At 43.5% G+C, this 21,124-nt stretch overlaps 1 protein-coding gene across 6 annotated transcripts in view; it reads right to left on the reverse strand.

Annotated features, from left to right (window-relative positions):
• Positions 1-21,124, reverse strand: part of pou2f2a (POU class 2 homeobox 2a) — a 47,077-nt gene that overhangs the window by 15,099 nt on the left and 10,854 nt on the right. For 3 of the 6 annotated variants that reach the window (XM_056380219.1, XM_056380216.1, XM_056380220.1), the window contains exons 2-4: positions 1,488-1,553; positions 1,304-1,338; positions 654-704 (exon numbers count right to left, since the gene is read on the reverse strand). In XM_056380219.1, coding sequence (XP_056236194.1) covers positions 654-704; positions 1,304-1,338; positions 1,488-1,553 — 152 coding nt within the window. Of the gene's footprint in view, positions 1-653; positions 705-1,303; positions 1,339-1,487; positions 1,554-6,123; positions 6,385-6,496; positions 6,610-21,124 lie in introns of those variants that run through there. The other 3 variants (XM_056380221.1, XM_056380218.1, XM_056380217.1) reach the window with 2 other exon arrangements.

Below are 21,124 nucleotides of genomic sequence, written 5' to 3' on the forward strand. Positions count from 1 at the left end.
AAGCAAATCTGCACTAAAAAGACAAACCATATCAAACACCAACTGGTCAAAAGGGCCAATTAGAAACATACAAAGTTAAGTACATTGACTTACCTGGCTATTTAAGGTCATGATAGGCAGTGTTGATTATTTAAAGTTTATGTGTAATTTCAAATAACGCTCATAAGCTGATCAGAAACGTGTCTCAGGAAACGAGTCTACTAGTCTCTCTTTTTCCCAGGATCAGGCATGTTTGAACTGGCAGAGGGGGGGACTCCTCCAGCTCACTGATTTACATATCTCCTGTGGTATGCAAATGAGGAGGATTTCACTGTTTGGTGTGTTGTAGCATTATAGATTTATTTCAGTTCTGAATGTGCTCTCTGAAGGGAGAGTGCCATCATACTCTCTACTCTTTGTGAATCTGTTTACATTCGAGACCGAGTAGAGAGTCGACACATTATGAACCTCAACGTCGAGCGCGACAAAAGAGCAATTCAGTGCAAAGAAATGAATACAAAGCTGAGGCAGCTATACTGTCAAGAAACCTATTGTGTGATGTTAAGATACAAAAGATGCACAAACATAGGCCTAGACATGCACAGGCAGTTCAGTATAATGGACACACACACACACACACACACACACACACACACACACACACACACACTCACCTTGCTGCTGCTCAGGGTCGGTGACAGGGGAAAGGGATTGACTTTCATTGACTGAATCATAGAAGAGAAGAAACAGACATGACTTCATATCAGAAATTACCAAAAATAACTTTAAAAGCATTCTATTTTATTTTCTAATGAAAATGGATGATTTATCAACAGAAAATATTTTTTTATTAATTTTGATCATTTTGATTAATTGTTTTATTGATTTTTTTTTCACCATTTCCAGCTGTTCAAATGTGAGGAACTGCTGCTTCTCTCTGTTTTAAATCACATCTTTGACTGTTTATCAGTTCTGAAATCTTTTATCAATCAATCAAACTTTATTTGTATATCACTTTTCACACTGCTTATTGCAGATCAAAATACTTATAAATAAAAAGAAAAAAGGGAAAATCAAACAAGAAAGCTGACAATGAGATACGATAAAATACATTTAAAAAGCTAAAATAACATTAGCAAAAAAACAAATAAGAAAATTAATAATAAAATGACAGATAAAAAATAGAGTAAAAAATAATTTAAACTTTTAGACTTCCAAAATAATTGACATCTGACGTCATCTTATTGTTATCTTCTTTGGCGGATCAGTTATGTAGGTGCAAGAGGTGGGAGATAAACGTAATAATCACAGGACTCAGATGTACCTGGTGATTTGATTCAGGTCCATTCCGCTCAGAATCTGCGTGGGAGGGAAAGGAAAAAGTGAGAACTCGATTGCGTGTTAGAGCACAAATGCGACAAATGGTGTCACGCACGGTCAGCTTTTTATATTCAATATACATGTACCCATAAGTGGATGTGTTTATTTGTTTATTTGTTTATTCTTACCTGTGCCCTCCAGTGGTGAGTCAGCCCCTACTTTCTCGACCTCGACTGGCTTTGACATCCTGATATCTGAAACAGGAAGACACACAGATAAACAACAGTCAGTCAGGCTGAGTCTTAATTCTGAGTTAGACAAGAAAAAGCAGACGGAAGCAGAATAATAGACATTTACGAAACAGACGATCAGAATCTGCATGACGAGAGGGGAAAGAAGATGCCCTGGGTGTTGATCTTAGATAGGTTAGGGTTGAGTGTTTTCAGGTCACAGAGCAGGCCTACACACTGTACAGTGCAGCTGAATCATTCACAGGTTGTGTGCAGCCCACAATCATTCACTCTTTCCAATTAGTGGTTGAACATAGAGTAGGCTGACCCAAGGTGTTTGCTTGTTCTAAATTTAACTCAATGTGTTTACGTGGGAGCTTTGCAACTAAAAATGTCTCACGTTGTGTGTCATTCATTACAAAGACCACATCACTTCCTGGTTGATTGGGACAGTCCCTGCAGGGAATCAAAAAAATTTAAGTCTTTGACTCTATTTATCAAAGAGAATGGAGCATTTTTGGCAGAAAAGGGTGTAGGAAAGATGGGAATGTGAATAATTTGAGTGGAGTTTTGAGAGAATGTGCGGTGTGTGTGTGTGTGTGTGGGGGTTGTGCACATGTCTATATACTTGTGTGTGTAGTAGTGATAGTAGTTTTGTTTTTGTTAATCATGCACTAATATCGTCTCACTATAAAAGCCTTTTTATTCGTCTGAAACCACAAACTGTAAGACAACTTTTTGTTGTCTCTCTTCTTTCTCTCTTTCTCTCTCTCTCCCTGACAAGCATGTGTGCATACACACACACACACACACACACACACACACACACACACACACACACACAGCTACTTCCCTTTTGTGAAAACATGCAAATCTGCCCAACGACCAACTAATTATATCTGCCACCTGCATAATAAACTCTCAGTCTCCCTCCTCCTTTTCCTCTCTCCTCTTTCACCCCCCTCCCCTTTGTTTGTCCTCTCTTTATCCTGTTGTTTCTCATGTTGAAGATGAGAGCGCTGACACGACCTCAAATGGTAATTTCGCTATCCCCATATTGCTGTGCTTTTATCAAAACAACACCCAAAATACAAAAATTACTCTTATTTGACCTTCTGCAATGCCAATAACAAAGTGGTATAACCTGGTTTTCACCATTGGGGGGCAGCAGTGGTACATGGAGAAGATTACAAACCTGTTCCACTGACCAGCACTGATCTGATGCCAGTTTTAAAGCCCAGTGCTATACAAAGTCTAAATAAAGTCTATACGACAGATAAAACGCGCCACTCCCGGATGAGAGACACAGAAACACATTTGTTTCAGTGAAACAGATGTGAGAACAGCTGACTCTGGTACGTGCAGTGTCTTTAGGAGAAGGGGGAAGTGGCGATCATCTCGAAAAGCTATACTCTGCCACGACACGATTATAACCTGGGGTCAGGGTGCACACGCACACACACACACACACACACACGCATGCTGACCACAGGATTTCCCTCAAATAAATGGACTTCTGCAAAAAAGCTAAATTGGTGTGTGGATGCAAATATCTGGTTAATCTATTATTGGGGTCAATTTGTGGATATTCCAGCATTACTTACAACCTGTTTTGGATATAAGTAAAATCATAAAACTGTCCGATGTTGCTCAATGTCCAAAACCACTGAATCTGCAGCAACATGCAATGTCTTCCCCTCAAGATGCACATATTTAAAACCCTGTTGAAAGGTAACACCTCACGATGCACAACAGAGTTAATAATATACTGTACATGTCACTTCTCTTACACTGGACTATCTTGTGATCAGCAGGTGAAGTGAAGATTGTTGAGCTCCTAAAGCTGAAGTTTTCTTGTACTGTACTCCTTTTTTGTAGGGAAGGTGTGATTTGATTCATGTTTCAAAATGGCCTACAGACAGTAGCGTGGTGGATAATGTGGTCAGTAATACAGTGGTGGGACAGTATATCAAGTTGCTGTGTCTTTTTCTCACTTCCCCTCCTGACTTCCCCTTGTACTGGGTTGAACGCAGAGTGCTAAACCCAACACTTACTGTCAGTGAGGCTATTAATATTAGCTTGCTCTCTCTCTCACTCTCCCTTGCTCTCTTTCACTCTATCTTTCACGCACACACGCACGCACGCACGCACACACACACACACACACACACACACACACACACACACACACACACACACACACACACACACACAGATACACTACTAATTTTACTTACTAAACAGAGCAGAGTTAGCTACATGTTATAAATGTTTTTACAATTTCAGTAAAGTTATGATTGAATAAGCATGAGAATAAGAGGCTTCATCTCTTAACAGTGGCTCCTTGTTTTGTATTTTCACATCGGGTACGAATTGCATTTACAGTCATGTTCAGAAACTTTTTATAACAAGTACAAAGTTTAATTACTATGTCTCTTTCATCCATCATTAAGCTGTTAAAGCGTATGCTAATCTTAAAGCAAAGCTCAGGGATTATCTTTTACCCAGCGAGAGCAGTGTGCTACACCTTACTCACTGTATCTTAAATAGACCAAATTTAATGCTGTATAATCCTGTGTCATGAATAAATGATGCAACAGAAAGGAACAAGGAACAACAGTGTCTGTGCTCAGTCTGGACTGTTTCTGTTATTCTCCTCTGGGTATTTTGGCTGAGATGAAACTCCAATGCAACCAACCTGAACCCCGCTACCCCCCCACCACCCCTCACCCCATTTCCTGATTCAGGACGCAACTGTGGCACCAAGGGGGGTGTCTGGGAACTGGAGCCATCACACCAACTAACTACGGATTTCAAAAACCAAGCCGTGCTGAGGGGTGCCGATTTTGATTGTAAAAACATTTTCCACTTAAAACCGAGAGAGAGTCGACTATCCAGCTCAATGCCTTTTGCACATCTCTGTGAAGATAAAGTAGTGAGCGGAGGTCAAAATTTGAAAATAAAATAAATGAATAAGTAGATGACGACAGGATTTAAGAAGAAATCCTGGAACTGAAAAAGAAAATCTAACAATAAAGTGAGAAGCTGAAGAAAAATTTGAGATGTCACAGCAGCAGCAGGATGACCATCAAGGTTGTGGCATTTCGTTACAGTCCATGCCACGGATGATGTTGTTGTGTTGTCTGTCAGGTTTGTCTGTGACACTCTGGACTTAAAATGTTAAATATGAGCTCATAAAACACCTAGTGAATAAAAGCAAATGCTACTGGAATAGAGACAGATGTGACTGTGTACCAATCAACAGAAACTAAATAATATGATAAAATACTAATTTCTCAAACATGGGCCTGTGCCAATAAGAATCTTTCTGACATATACCTTTCGAACCGATATGCAGAAACATGTTAATTTTTAGTGGTTAAATATATTTTCCACTTGTTGCATTGATGCACTTTGAGCAGATGAATAAGGTTGTACGTCACGCAGGCACGACGGCTATTTTGACCATTAATTAAAATTGTGCAAATGCCACTCCGTAGACAAAGCAAACTCTTAATATTCTTCATTTATTCTCTATTAATTTTTGCACTAATTAGCAAAACTGCCAAACTGTTCAATTCACCTTAACGTGGCCTCAGACAGCAGCATGTAAATATAATTTTAAAAAACGCCAAATTATTACTAAGAAAAATTCGTTTTTTAAATAAATGGATTTAACTTAATTTTTTTTTTTTTTGCTTTAAGTCTCTGAACTATTGCACTTTATTTGAATTGCATTGTCTCACCCTGGTCAGAGTAACTTACAGAAGGTCACAGCAGTGACCACATCAAGTTAAGAAATGACTTGCTGATTTTTAAACCCTGAATCACTCCTTGATAAACAAACTGTCACAGAAACATGTCATTTTTTGGAAACCATTTTAAGACATCAAAGACTGAGAATTATGAGCTAATTGACATTTAAAAATTGATTTCTGATAATTTGGTGAGTCAGCTAAGTGTGCTGTGCTTTTCTCTGGGACTTGTCGTCGGTCAGCTGAGACTGTGTCTGCTACTCCTCACAGCCTGAGATGACCACCAAAACAAGGACGAAGGGCTTCTGCTTTCCCTGCTAACCCTGCTTCTTATCATTTTTTAAATACTGAGAATGACAGTTTCCTTTTTTAAAACAAAAAAAAAACAGAGTATCTTTGTATGACTGCTTTAAAATGTGCTTTGAATTCAGTGAAATTCAAATTTAAAAATGGACAAAGCAATAATCATAGCAACACCCACACCTCCAACACACACACAAACACAGAAAGTTTGCGCCAGTTTCACCAGTTGCACTGGAAGAAACCTTTTCAGCTGAATATCTATAAACTGAACATAAATGTATTAGTACCGTGGTACTTGGCAATAAAAAGAAAAGGTGTTTTCTAACGACAGAAAAATAATCACAATATAGAAAAACACTGGCGAGACACACAAGCTGCAACACTGATTTTTCTTCACTGGTACGTTTCAGAAGACATTTCAAAAAACTTCCACTGCATTCCCCCAAGCTTTTTTAGCATTCAGTATTCAGTATAAACACACACACACACACACACACACACACACAGAGACATGCTATGGGCTATGGGTGTCTGACCTTTCCCTCTGGCTGCGACAGGCGTCCATCTATCCATCATCCCTCCATCCATCCCCATCTTTCTCTTCGTACCACCTCTCGCTCTTTGATGTTCTCTAATTAGCTGAGCTTCTTAGACCCAGTGGCATTAATCAACAGCGTAGACACAGTTCTCTTCCTCTCTCTCTCTCTCTCTCTCTGTCACACACACATTCTCTCTCACACACACACTCTCTCTCACACACACACACACACACACACACACACACATACACACACACACACACACGCACACACTGACACACACAGAGTTCCCTCTCCCTCACGTAAAGCTTAATTGGTCTTGGTAAATGAAGGCCAGCAGAGAGAGAGGGCTGCACAGACAGTCACTCACCTGGCAACCACATAGTGGAGAAGTCCTTTGATGCTATTGCTGCTGTCTTGGTCATTTCTGTGTCTGTGTGAGAGTGTGTGCGCTACGTAAAAGAAAAACTCTCACTCTCCCTCTCTCTGACTGTCTCTACCCAAAAAAGGAGGAGTGTATTAAATCATATGCGTGAAACAATCACTCTCTCTCTCCCTCTCTTTCTCTTGCACACATGACACCCCAAGCCCCACCTCCCACATCCTGCAACACAACAGGAAGTAAGCCTCAAAAGAAGTAGGAACTCAACACACAGTAGAGAAAAATACAATACAAAAGAAAAAAAAAAGAGAAAGGGGGACACGCAAGAGGTTAGAGAGTGGGAGAGTGAGTGAGCGAGGAGATTGAAGAGATAGACGAGGTGAAAAAGAGGGGGATGACGGGTACCGATGGAAAGTGATGGCGCGGCTGGAAACAGCCACTCACACACACACGCTCACTCACTCAGAGACGCAAGAGAAAAACAGCAGGCTTGACATTCTGACCGAAGAGTGTGTGATACATTTGTGTGATTTATGATCCAGTCTACCTTCAAAACATTTCCAAAACTCAGCTGATCAGAGTTTTTCCTCAACACTAAGCTATTCTAACAGGCACACGCTGCCTGTTCTGTCTACCATGAGTCATGACCATCTCTTCCTCGGTCATATCTCTGCTCATGGGGTAGCTACTAGCAAGTACATCAGTGGGCGTGAGGTGGTCTGTTGAGGGAGGTCGGCACCAACAAGAGAAGATGTGAGACATCCTCGGCTGAGTTTGCCAGCCACAGCTCTGGTCTACCCCGAGCGGAAGGAAAAACTCTGTCACAACGCTCACTGTACCACTGACCATCCCACACTGTGGGTTGCACACAGAGATACACCACAGAAACCTACAGGAATCCCATGAATCTCTACACGTGACGGATAGATGAGGCATGAAAGTGGAATATAGCAGATAACCTAGATATGAACCACTAACAGTGCCGCCCACTAGGATTAACAGACTAAGATGCTCCTAAATAAGTGAAAATATTAAGGTCGGTGAATGATCTCAAGGAAGCAGAACAGCATGTTTCAGCAGAAATACTGCCTAGATTTTCAAATGTGAAAGTGTCGATGTGCTGCTCTGACTGTAGGCTGAGATCACCACAAGGTGGCACTCTTGATTCTCTAATTCTGATGAACAGACCGGCTCCATCCCTCTAAGAGAAGAGGAGAGGAGGCTGATCACCCCTCCCTCCCCTTTCCTTCTCCCTTGGTCTGAGTTCACTAATTCAAAAGCTAACGGCAGCAGAGTTCCCAAGTTTAACCTTATAAATACTTTATGTGGTGATTTACAACAGCCCCATGTACTGCTGGATAGACGCTCACTAAGAAGTGCATATGGCAGTGCACTCAAGGTGCTCTCCATTACACAGACATCTTTTTCAAATCTGTCCTCAAATACACACAAACACTAATGTACTGAATTGTAAATATATATTTACCATGAGGACAATATCAGTATAAAGACTTTGGAGAGATTGAAACAGAGCTTTCTGACAAACTCACAAAAGCATAAGATTTTTAATAAATTGGCTGGATTTAAAGCTGAAACAGTTAGTTGATTGATTTGTGCATCAATCAAAAGGAAATTAATCAGCTAATATTTGTCTTTGAGTTGTGACCTGATGACCACATAAGCTCTGAGGATGCCATCTTGGACTTTGGAAATTCTGATGCTCATTTTTCACAATTTTTGGACATTTTTAAGACAAACAATGAATTACATAACTGAGAAAATAACTGACAGATAACTTGAAAATGAAAATAAACACTACTGTAGCTGAATTTGCTTGCTCAGTTTTTCCATTATTTGTGGTGCCAATCAAACAAATAGCTCAGACAGGTCTGTGCCAGTTTTGCCAGATTATTTATGCGATAATGTTTCTGCCTTCATCAGTACATGATTGGTCAGATTTGTTTGTCTACTTGTAAGTAATCAGTGGAGAGCGAGTGTGTGTGTGGATGTGTGTAGGAGTGAACCAACTGGCCAGGCCTGTCCAAGGACAGTGACAGACTGCACGTTGGAGAGGGGGCGTGTCTCTGGGTCAGAGGTCGTCTGGGCAGCCTGGCTTTGGCCGTGACCTTTGTTCAAACCCCAATCTACCCACATCACTACCAACGTGTGTGTGTGTGTGTGTGTGTGTGTGTGTGTGTGTGTGTGTGTGTGTGTGTGTGTGTGTGTGTGTGTGTGTGTAACTGTGTGTACATTTGTTTGAGAAGCTCTAATAGTGGGCTGGTGAATCTAAGTGGGCTCTGGTTATGTGTGTGTACTGTACAGTTCATGGCCATGGGGGGCCTTCCTGCCCCAAGGAGGTCTGAGCCTTGGTTACCATGGAGACCAGACCTAGCAACACTCCAGCCTTGCCACTTAGATGACACTGGGCCGACGGCAAACAATTTGAGTTGAAGTTGACAAATTAATATATACTACATAATGAACTGTGATATTATTAACTCAGAAAAAAATAAAATAAATAATTGAATTTATTTTTTATTATTTCTATAAGGGAATATGAGCTATGTTAATGAAGAGTGTTTTTTGGCCACTGCTAGAAGTTATGTTCGTAAGATAATAAACACACACGCACACGCACGCACACACACGCGCGCACACACACACACACACACACACACACACATACATATATATATATATATATATATATATACACACACATACACAATCTGATAGTGGGACCCCAGGGAGGAGGATGGGGGGAGGCGGAGGCCTCTAGAGCGCCATCAATCACTCCACTGTCACAGAGAGAGGGAGAGGCAGAGAGGGGGGATTGGGGGTTACTAAGAGAGAAAAAGAGGAATAGTGAAGAAAAAAAGGAAGGGAGAGAGTGATGGGAATGAAGGTGAGTGATAGAGAGACAGGAATAAAAAGAGTGGAGAAGGGATGTTAGCTGGGGGTGAGGACGGGGAGAGAAAGATGGAAGGATAGAGAATGTGTGTATAACGGGTCATTGCAGGGACAATTCTGAGGTCTCCAAACCTGCTCAGTAACCCTCTGCAACTCTGCCCTACTATATCTAATGCAGCCTCAGGCCCAGAGCACACACTGGCTCTAATTCATATAATCCATCATATTCCTCTTCTTATAGAGGGGACAGAGCACGGCTCAGTGATGGACCAACCAAGGCCTATGCACAGTCCAACAGCAAGACTCTATTCTACAAGGTGAGAGATTTAAAATCCAGTCTAGTGCATGACAGTGTGTGTGTGTGTGTGCAGGTGTAGCCCCATGAGGAGTAGCAGGATTATAAACAGTAGGTCTAGCAGTGTGGAGACTACAGAGGTTGAGGTTTTGTATGAGAAGCAGCAGGGGCTAAAACACACTCACACTGTTGGCTACCATGGGACCTGCGCCATCTCACACACACATGCACGCCGCCTACACCTTTACAACACCTATTCCACTCCTGTCCTAATACCTCTCAATCGCTCCTTTTCCTCTGGCCCCTCCGCCTCTCCATCCTTCTCTCACACCATTCCTCTCCTTTCTATATCATCTCGGCAGCCCATAGGGAGCTGGACTTGTCTAGACAGACACCGCTCTCTCCCACGGCGCTACCAAGGTTGAAGCCCATATCTTTTTCTTTGCTCTTCTCACCCATCTTCTTCTTCTTCTTTGGCTCTTTCACACAAGAGTGAAGGGTCTACTGGGAGGGACCGGTGGCCTTTATCGCCAGCTCAAGGAGCACTGAGGACGCTTTAGACCAAACTGTTCACGTACACTGACAAAGCAGGCTGCTGTGTTAAATTAGTCCTCATATTCTCCCTATTATAATACAAAGAAGTGGGTACTTTAGTTTTGGCAACCATGGTCTTTGCACTCCTTCCGCCCATGTGTTCCCTCTTTCACCTTGGTCTCTTCTTCACCTGCTGTGCTTCTTTTCCTTCAAACCCTCTCATCATCATCCCAGTCTCTCTTTTTTTTTTTTTTGAGACCTTCCTCCTTTTCTTTCTCCAATGCAAACTTTCTCTTCTCCTCCTCTGTCTCTCTTTCTCTCTCAGACCTGCTGGTCAGCAGCAGCTGTGACATCACTGGCCACTGTTCTCAGCTCGGATTGGACACTCGGCCACGTTGCCAGGCAACAGCAGTGAAAGGTCTCAGTGTGAGCGTGTGTGTGGCGTGCGCATGTATGTGTGTGTTTATGTCTGTTTATAGCTACGTGAGTGAAAGGTGTGCGAGTGATTTTCCTCGCCTTGCCCTTTATCTGTGCATGAAGAATGATCAGAACAGATCTACTTCTATGCTTTATCTCAGATCAAAGCATGTAGATGATTGGGCTGCCTCACCACTCTCCTTCACCACAGAAGAAGAGGGATGTGTGTGCATTGCGTTAATGAAAAAGAAAGATGGTACGAGTGCGAGTATGTGTCAGTGTCTGCACTTGCGTCGAACCAAATAAATGTGTATCTTCGTGTCGAATACGGGTATGTGTCTGTATGTTGTGTGTGTGTGTGTGTGTGTGTGTGTGTGTCTAAATGTGTGTGTGTGTATGTATGTGTGTAAGCCCCCGGGAGAGGGTGGTTATTGTATCTGACACAGCGGCTCTTTCTCGCGCCTCATATTTCTGGGCCGATCGATTCCTCTGACTCCCGACAAGACAATAATCGCACCTCCCTCTCTCACTCCATCACTACCATTATTACTGACCTCCCCAGGGAACGGACAGGGTGGAGGGAGGGAGAGAGGGATGAGGAAGGAAGGAAGGATGGAAGGAGGGAGGGTGAGGAATGAGAGGGGGACGTGGATTTGACAAAATGAGCCTATGATGATGAAAAAGCAAAAAGGGACGATGTTGAAAATGAGACAGGAAGAGCTGGCCTGGAAAAAAGGGGCATTGGCGGGGTAGAAAGGAAAAGAGACAGACAGAGGGTGAGAGTGAGGAAGTTGAGATAAGGTGATGGAGAGATGAGGTCCAGAGGAGAAAGGAGAGCGGGAAAGGTAAGGGATGTGAGGTGATAAAGTGAAAGAAAGAATGAGAGAAAGCTGAAGCATAACAGGAAAGGACAGGAAGGAGACCAGGGCGTAGGTTTGAAAAAAAAAAAAAAGAAAAAAAGAAAAAAGAAAGCGAGCAATATAGATCATGGCGAAAAAAGAAAAGAGGACACAAGTGAAGGAGTGCAGAGAGACGGCGTGCTGAACGGAGGGACAATAACGGAGAGAATTAGAGGAGGAGAGATGAAGGATTCGCACTATCTTCTTCTAATAAAGGAGAGAATGAGAGACAGGGACCGGGGGAGGGAGATACAGAGGGAGGGAGGGGTGGGTGGGGGTTAGACTGAGGTGAAAGAGCGAGAGACAGAGAGAAATATATAGGAACACACTCAAGCTCACAGACAAAAACAGACATGCGCGCGCGCGCACACGCACACACACACACACACACACACACACACACACACAGAGAGCAGCACTGTGGAGGTCAGTGCTCAGAAATATTATTAAATTGACAAGAGTACAATAGTTGATTGGCAGCCTGACTCCTGCACTGCCATTCAGTGGAGAAGAATGGACACAGACACACACACACACACAAAATGCATGTACATCTGCAGTTTCACAGAACAATCAACACAGCATGTAGAGATGTAGAGATGCACACACACACTGTCTTTTGTCTGTTTTGTGCGTGCATGTGTTTGTGTGTGTGTGTGTGTGTGTGTGTGTGTGTGTGTGTGTGTGTGTGTGTGTGTGTACGCCTGCATGAGCCTGTCACTGCTGTGTCTCTATGCTTTGAATCCAGATTACAATTACAGTAATTGGCTCTCAATTCAAGCGATTTCTGTTTGACCTGCTCACCTCTCTTTCTCTCTCTCTCAGTCACTCCCTTACCCATCCCCACACATTTTGCCTCTTCCTCTACCCCCCCATACTCCTCATCAATATTCCTCCGCCTCCTACCTGTATCGCTACATCCATCTTTCTTTGGGTGCAGGATTCTCTTATCCCTACTCTCCCCCCTCCATGCACACACTCAACACACTTTATCCCCATCTATAACAATCTTTCCTTCCTGTTTTCCATCCCTCCTGCTCCCTGGCTGCTTTACATCTTCTCCCCTCACACCCCCATTTTTGCCACTTTTCCTCCCTCCATCCATCCCTCCTCCCCATTTCAACGTTTCTCTCTCAGATAGTTGGAGAAAGAGGGGATCTGTTGTATACTTTATTCATGCTGTATTTATTATGGAGAGATAGCTGCTCAGTGATACAGTCAGGGGGATGTATTGTGCATTTGGGGAAAGAGGTGAAAGAGCGATAGATAAAAAGAAGGAGGTAAGGAAAAGGGGTGATAGAGGTGGTGGTGATGGTGATGGTGTGTTGGGGAGGTGGTGGTGAAGCGAACGAGGAGGGGGGGTTAGGAAATTGGTCTGGCTAGCGGAACAGCTTTTCACCTCTCTCTCTCTCTCTCTCTTTCTCTCTCTCCCTCTCTTTCTCTCTCCCTCTCTCTATTCTGCTTTGTATTCTGCAGAGATGACAGGGGGAAAGCTTTATTGCTCCGAGTTTGTATCGATCGGGGCCCCTCTAAGGGGGGAGGCCGGAGGACGCGCTGAGCAGGCCCTTTCTCAACGACTGTGGCTCCAACAACCACCACCACCCCCCTCCTCTTGTCCTCCTCCTCCTCCTCCCCCCAAACCCTCCTCTTGCTTGCGAGCTCGCTCTGAAATTCAAATTCAAGGCTCTTATTCTCAAAGGTTAGGAGAGGGAGAGCACGGGAAAGCAAGAGAGAAAGAGAGACAGAGAGATTGAATGAAAGAGAGACGGTGGCGTCTGGCTTCTTCCCCTGACTGAAGCCCTGAATGGAGCTGGGATCTGATAAGCAGAGCACACAAACACAAACAAGGGAAGAAATAGAGAAATAAAGGGGAAAAAAATGGCCACGAGGAATAAATCAGCCCCCATCCTCTTCATTTCCTCCTCATCTTTCCATCTCCTTTCTCACTGACTGTCCCCACTCCTGTCCTCGTCCCTACAGTATCTTCATTTTTTTCTGAGGTGAGAATGATTTTTTTGACAGGTGAAGAATGAGCTGGGTCCGAGCATGCATGCATGTCCTTGTTAGAGGGACACAAGGAGAGCTGGGATCCATGAGAGACAGAATGGATCCCATGTGGGTCACACTTTATATAACTCCAACCATTCTATTCGTGCAAAATAAAATAAAATAAAAATCACCTCTCACACAGGCTCCCAAAGCCGAGATGTCAAAGCAGTCAAAATTCATGGAGTTAAAATTACAAATCACCCACCACTTCAGACTTCTTTTCTCACCTCCTCTGTTTGACAAGCATTATATAAAAAGGGGGCAAGACCCAGCGTCAAAGCCACAGCAAACTGACCGAACACTTGACTCATACATGGAAGTGTCCATGTGCGCGCACACACACAAACACACACAGACAGCCTATTTATCTGTTAATGGCATGCACAGCACTGCAGTGAGGCTGGGCAGAAGAACAGATTGTCCATCAGGGGGTTACAGGGTTCAAGTCCATGACCAGAGGGCTAGAGGAAGGTTAGGGGGTTGTAGGTTCAACTCCCAGGGGGCAAGGAGGATCCCTGCTGTCTCCCGTCCGACCCCAGCCCTCCCCCTTTAAACCTCCTTCAGGACAATATACCCCTCCCTCCACCGATCTTTTCTCTTCCCCATCCCACTGCTGGCCCTTTTAAGCCCTGCTTAGTCTGATCACACACGTGTAAACCTGAGCCTTGCCTCCAGACTCTCTCTGTTTGTCTCAGAAGTACACATGCATGCGCACAAGCTGGGCCGCTCATAAACAAACACGAACACACACGAACACGAACACACACACACACACACACACACACACACACACACACACACACACACACACACACACACACACACACACACACACACACACACGCAATCATACAGATAACTCACCGATGCACAAACATATTCATAAAACTCCAATACACTCTTACAATTCAAATACAAATGCTTTGCTCATGCTATCTTCTGTTTTCCCACATTACAGCAAATCATTTTATTTTGACCTACATCATGATTGAAACTGTTTCTGCCTTTTCTAACTCCATCTCACTTCCTCCTCTTGTGGAAAGGACCAAAGAGAAACACGCCATTGCTTCAGCTATCAGTTGCAGCAGATGTGAGTGGATATGAGATATTTGTGTAAACATTGGATACATATACTGTATATATATTGTCACTGATATTGCTTGTGTGGTTTATGTGCAGCTCCAGATTGAGTTCAGTGATAGAGTATACATCAGAGAGTAGCGCTGGATGCTACACGTCTGATTCATAGAAGAATACACACACACGGGCATGCGTGTGCACACACATATGTAAGCACCTACACACGCACGCACGCACACACACACACACACGCGCACACACACACACACACACACACACACACACACACACACACCACACACACACACACACACACACACACACACACATATAATGTACAATAACCTGCAGGCCTACAACCTGCCTTGCTGGCTGGATGGGTGGATGCATTATTAAACACACAGGATTTCATATGTAGAGACAGAATATGAATGCTGCACTGGGTCCTATACTCGCTTGTTCGCTCTGGTCTTAGCTCTTTTACATTTTCCTTGAAACTCTTTAGCTTATTACACTTTATATTTACAAAGGTACATTATTTACTTAATATCGTCATTCTGGTTCTCCATATTGTAATTCTTATACTACTACTTTTGTTTACTCGGAATATACAACACACGGAAAAGAGATTCCTCCTGTGTTGCTCTTCCTGCGGTCCCTCTCTTTTTTGTGGAGGTTTTGCTTACCTGAATTTAGTGTGTCTAAGGATAGAGACTGTTGAACGTTGAATAGATTTTGGACAACATAAATAATACAACTTGACTTGACTTTTTCTTTGTTTAATGACTTAAAACTTTGCAATATGTATGCAATTTTACTTGTAGAATATGGATTGGGGCCTTCTACTCATCAAGGATGTCTGCCTTGATGTCACAAGGGAGAGTGATGAAAGGCCATATTTTGGCAGTGATAGGCCAAAGGTAAGATGGCTACATATAACATCACCCTCCTGAAGATCATTTGTCCGAGTCATCGCAGAAAGCTGCAGTAAAACCACTGGATCCACTGATTAACCAAAAGGCCCTCACATAAGGGGCGGTCGAACAGCAACTAAACCAAAACACGAGCGTTGTGTGTGTTTACATCTGTAGGGCGGGCGGGCCGGGCCCCGACTCTCACGGTAATCGATGAACGAGGGAGGAAAGGGAGGCAGCGGGCGAGGCAGGGATGTGTGTAAGGGGGGAGGGCGGGGGGGAGAAAATCGGTAAAGAAAGCAGGTTATCTCCCGTCATTAGGGGAGGGGGAATCCCTGTCTGGAGGGGTTGGGAGGGCGGGGCGGGTGAGGAGGGGTGAGGGAAGACCGGGGTTCATTGATAAAAAGGGAGAGAGGGAGGGAGAGGGGAGAAGGGGAGACTATGTTTGGCATCGAGAGAGAGCAGACAATTATCTGTATTGATTAGAGCGGCCCAGTACTGTGAAGACTGAGAAAACTATGACTGGATCAATAGAGAGAGAGGGAGTGAGGGAGAGAGAGAGGGAGAGAGAGAGAGAGAGAGTTAGAGGATAGACAGACCAATAGAGAGAAACAAACGACAGAGATAAAAGATACATATAATGACAAACATCGTTTATGGTGCAAAGCAAAGTCAAAGACCCAAGGTGGCATTAATGGTAAGAGGGGAGTTGGGGGGAGACAGGAAGAGTCAATGAAAGCACAAGGAGATACATTACATTGTTGATGTCATTACTCTTTATCATTGATTTGTCAGCACAACCACAGAGTTCATTCAACAAGCCCACCAGTGCCCTCCCATCAACACAGCACATAGCTAAGCAGAGAGAGAGAGAGAGAGAGAGAGAGAAAGAGAGCGGGAGAGAGAGAGACTGAAAAAGACATTAACTAAATACACACTGAGCGACCACAACCCCGACCACGGACACTGGTGGACGCAGACAAACCTGGCAACCCGGAGAAAATGGATTGTCAGCTCTGCCGACAACAAAAGGTAAAGAGCACGGATTCATTAAAAGAACTGAATACCATGTTTTATTCCAATTAAAAGTTGTGCCAAATGTTTCCTCTGACTTCAGTGTTTTTGGGTCCACAGAGCATGCACATTAGACACTTCCTCTGCCTGCATTGGCTGAGTTCCTATTGGTTCCCTGCAAGCATGAACAGCATGAATGTATTGTGTTTGTATGTGTATCTAGTTGTGAATTTAAAGAAGTCTTTTTGGTGCAACAGGAGCCACTGTGGCCTCTACGCCCAAATCACGACACCAAAATAAAAAAATACCAAAATAAAACAAGTGTCAAATTTAGTAGTAAAAGAAGCAGAAAAATATGACGCCATAGTCTGAGAGATTAGTAAAACAACACATGCAATCGCTCTTTTATTCTATATTCATCTCAGTCTCATATGTATTCTTTTATACATTTTTAATGATTTCTTTGTTGCTCTTTAATTACATAGTTTAATAATGTAGTTATATAGTGTATATAGTGCGCTATCAATTCAATTTTTTGCATCGTAAACCTTGGACAAATGCTTTAGCAATTTTGAATTAGAATTTAAGAGAGAAAGCGGTGAAGACAGAAAGGATTTGAGGTCAGTGTGTTGGAGGGGGAGCTTTGAAAAATATCAGGAGGGAGGCGGTGTTCAGGTAGGGGGCCTTGCTGTGGGGCCTCTTTTTGTCCGGGATAAAAACCAAAATGGTGGAATAGGGCTGGAACAAAAGGCACACGGGGGAAACAGGAGAGTGACAACCTGTGTTGAGTAAAAACATCCTGCTGGTGCACACACACACAAACACCCACGTGCACACGCATTAATCCCTAATCAGACCCCACTGAGTGTGTGTGCAAGTACCCACTCACTACACTTATGGTTGCAACTTACATTTCTTGAAATCCTTGGCCCTATTTCCCAGGCAACCCAGACCCACACCACACTATATATACACACACACACAAACACACACACACACACACACACACACACATACATACAAACACACACACACCAACACAGGGGACCGCATCTGTCATTCCTTAGTTTATTGAACATTACAAGATGATAGAATTCAGCCTCCTACTCTCTTGATGTATTTTGACACCGAAGAGGAACGTATTGTCAGAACAGGTTTATACAAAAGCAAACAAATAGATGAAAAAACATAAACTCTGAATGGGGGAGCCGGGCTGGATATTGTGGAAACCTTTGGTAAGGGCAGAAAATGTCAGGTTTGACAAATGACCTTTTAAACATGGAGCAGATGTAGAGAGTCATGTACACTGTGGACAGAGGGCTGCTCAACTGTCTGTCTCTTAACAGCTACTGAAAAGAGAAGCGTCACTGTTTCATAGTGTTGAAATAAAATACAGACATTACTACAAGTTAAAATCAAAATCCGGAACCAACCAAAGTGATTCCAAAATCAAAAGTGAATTTTATTCTGGAGAGAGGAGGCTGGAAAATCTGTTTCAGGTGTGTAATAAGGCCACAGAGAAAGGAACGAAAAGAGAGGAGGGTGGCGGGAAATAGATGCAAGAAAAGACAAGTATAGGGAAAAAAAATGGAAGGACAGAAAAGAAAGAAAATTTTGAGAAAGACAGAGGAAAGGAGGGCAGGACATGAATTACAGGTGTAAAGTTATGCATGCATGACATCACTGGACCCCTCCTCCAGCCCTTGGGAATGGGCACCTTGGAAACGGTCGCTAAGGGAACAGAGTACTGAGAGAGACAGAGAGAGAGAGAGGGAACGCGAGAGAGAGAAAGAGAGGGAGAGAGAGAGAAAGAGAAGGGGGTGGAGAAGAAAAAAAATTCAAGAGGTAGAAGACAGGCAGCTAATGAAACACTGAATTCAACCTCAGTAAAAAGTCATGTGGTGGGGAAAAATGTTCATTCCCTAACAAACCAGCATTTACTTTCTCTCATATCCCATTCAGCAAATGGGCCACCTCTGCTCATAAAGGGTGAAAAAGCAAGCTCCATCACAGCTAAAGCCTGCATTGTCCTCCTCCCCCATATACTGTGACCTCTCATCCACTCCAGTCATTTAGAGAAGGGAGATTTAGTGCAGCGCCGATGCAGCCTGATGGTAAAAACCGGCACATGATAGAGAGGCAGAGATGGCCTCTGGTCTCCGGTTTAAAACATGAAGAAATATTGATGGAAAAACATGTTGATGGACAAAGAGAAGTCTGGTATGGTGAAATGTTGGCTGTTAATGTATATGGGTGATTGGAGGTCATTTCCACAAAGAAGCTAGAAGCTTGGTAAGTAGTTTGGACAAATTGAAGTTAGCACACAACACCCACTTTGGTCTTTTGAGGTGTTGGAGTTACGGACACATATACCCACGCCCACAGGAAAGAACCGCCGTGCCACTCTGACCTCGGCAAACTCTCCTCATCCCGGCAGACAGTGCAATGTCCACACTCACACACGCACAGCAGCTGAATGGATGCACTTTGACGGCCACTCTCTTCTCCTTTTGACCGGTAAACAAGTCATTCTCAGCTCCCAACTTCAACGCCTGATCAAAATAACTGCATACCATCACCACAACAAATAACTGCAAAAACAAAAATATAAATATATTTTGCATCACCAAAGTGTTGCAGAGTTTATGCACATAACAAACACCTACAGTCTGCATGCAGCATATTTGCAAAGCAGTATGATATACAGATCAAAGGCTCAGATTTGGTATGCAATATAGATTTGGTATGTATGCATAATATGTGATCAATATCTGTTGCTGAATAAAACATGCTGCTGGCTTTTGACAGGCCGATTTGAAATGGAGATACTATGCTAATACAAAAGGCTTTGGTGAGATTGGCCCTGAACCCTCCACATACCAGCAGTTCACATTTAGACGCTCTCACCTGCACTCTCCATAATGCATGAGCTGCCTGAATATATATCACCCCCTGCACATCTCACTCTCACATACACACTTCCAAATGCACGACAATGCACGGACACACCAGTGTGTGCACAATGACATGGGCACGTATGCACAAGATAGCCATGCATACCTACATGCTGGCACATATGCACAAGCACATATGTAGTCCGCCACAGCTGAACACAAAACAAACAAGACACAGACTCCATAGTGAGAATCTGATATCATACATGCAGAAAAGAAAAAAATACAGCAAGGGGGAAAAAAGAAACTTTTGTCACAAGAAAAAAAAACAACAAAAAAACTTTTCTGTAACTTAGAAGTAGCGTTTGGCCCCCTTAAATGGTCTATTTTCTATTTACTGACAGAATTTTTGCTGGAAGAAAACAACATAACTAAAAGTTTTGATTACTGTAAAACATGTAGGAGCCACATGCAGTAAAAAAAAAAAATAAAACACGGATAACAACACAGTGTTTTTCTTCTTTGATCAAGCAGTGTGAGACATACAGGCAGTGCTTAATCAAAACACTGGCAAGCCATCCTGAACTTCTAGGCTTTCAGTAGCAGGAAACAGGGTCAGGGTAGCTGAACAACTCAGTGTGAACTGGTCTGGAGTTTGTGTGTGTTTGTGTTTGTGTGTGACAGCTTGTGCGTGCATGTGTATGGGTCGGCTGTTTGTTTGTCAGAGACCATGTCGGTGGTGTTTGTGGGCTGCCAATTAACACACGCACACACACACACACACACACACACACACACACACACACACACACACAACACACACACACACACACATGCACACCCACGCGTGCACGCACACACCCACGCGAGCGTGCGCACACACACACACACAGTTTTTGATAGGTAGAGTCAGCTGAAACGAGGAATGAAGAATGGAAAGTCAGAAAAGTAAAGACAGTTGAACAGTAGATATTACTGCGGGGAACATTACAGCTGGGCCGATTATGATTTACATTGCATTACATTACTACGATAGCCCGTAGTAAATATGCATTTACAGGGTAGTATGTCTGTTTTAGAAGACAACTGGATTTACTTCTGTCTCTCTCTGCCTCTGCTGGTCTTTAACCTTGGCCTCTGGTGCTTCTGCCTATTGCAATAAAGTCACCCCTCCTCCTCCTCTTTACCTCTCCCTCCCTCTCTCTCTTTTCTTCCTCCTCCTCCTCCTCCTCCTCCCTGTCTCTCTGTCCCCCAGGCACCACTGTTGTCCACTGTTCCACTCATTCATAGTAAACACTATTGATTTTCAGCAGGGAAAATAAAAAAAAAGGCCATGAATTTTAATGCCCCTATCTGTCCCCTTCTCCATCTCTTCCTATCCCCCCCCCTACCTCTCCCTTCCCTTCACCCCCCTCCACCACCACCACCACCACTTCCACCTCCACCCCTTCCTTCCTGAGGGGAGGATAAAGAGATGGGGATCATGTGTGTATGTGTGTGTATGCCGTATGTGTGAGTGTAAGTTGGTGGTACGGGGAGGGGGGTTGCATTTCTCATTTCCCAGCTGTGCCTCTCTCACACAACTGCCCCCCACCCCCCCGAACTCACCC

The sequence above is a fragment of the Seriola aureovittata genome, chromosome 7 (assembly GCF_021018895.1).
Source record: "Seriola aureovittata isolate HTS-2021-v1 ecotype China chromosome 7, ASM2101889v1, whole genome shotgun sequence".
Lineage (NCBI taxonomy): Eukaryota > Metazoa > Chordata > Actinopteri > Carangiformes > Carangidae > Seriola > Seriola aureovittata.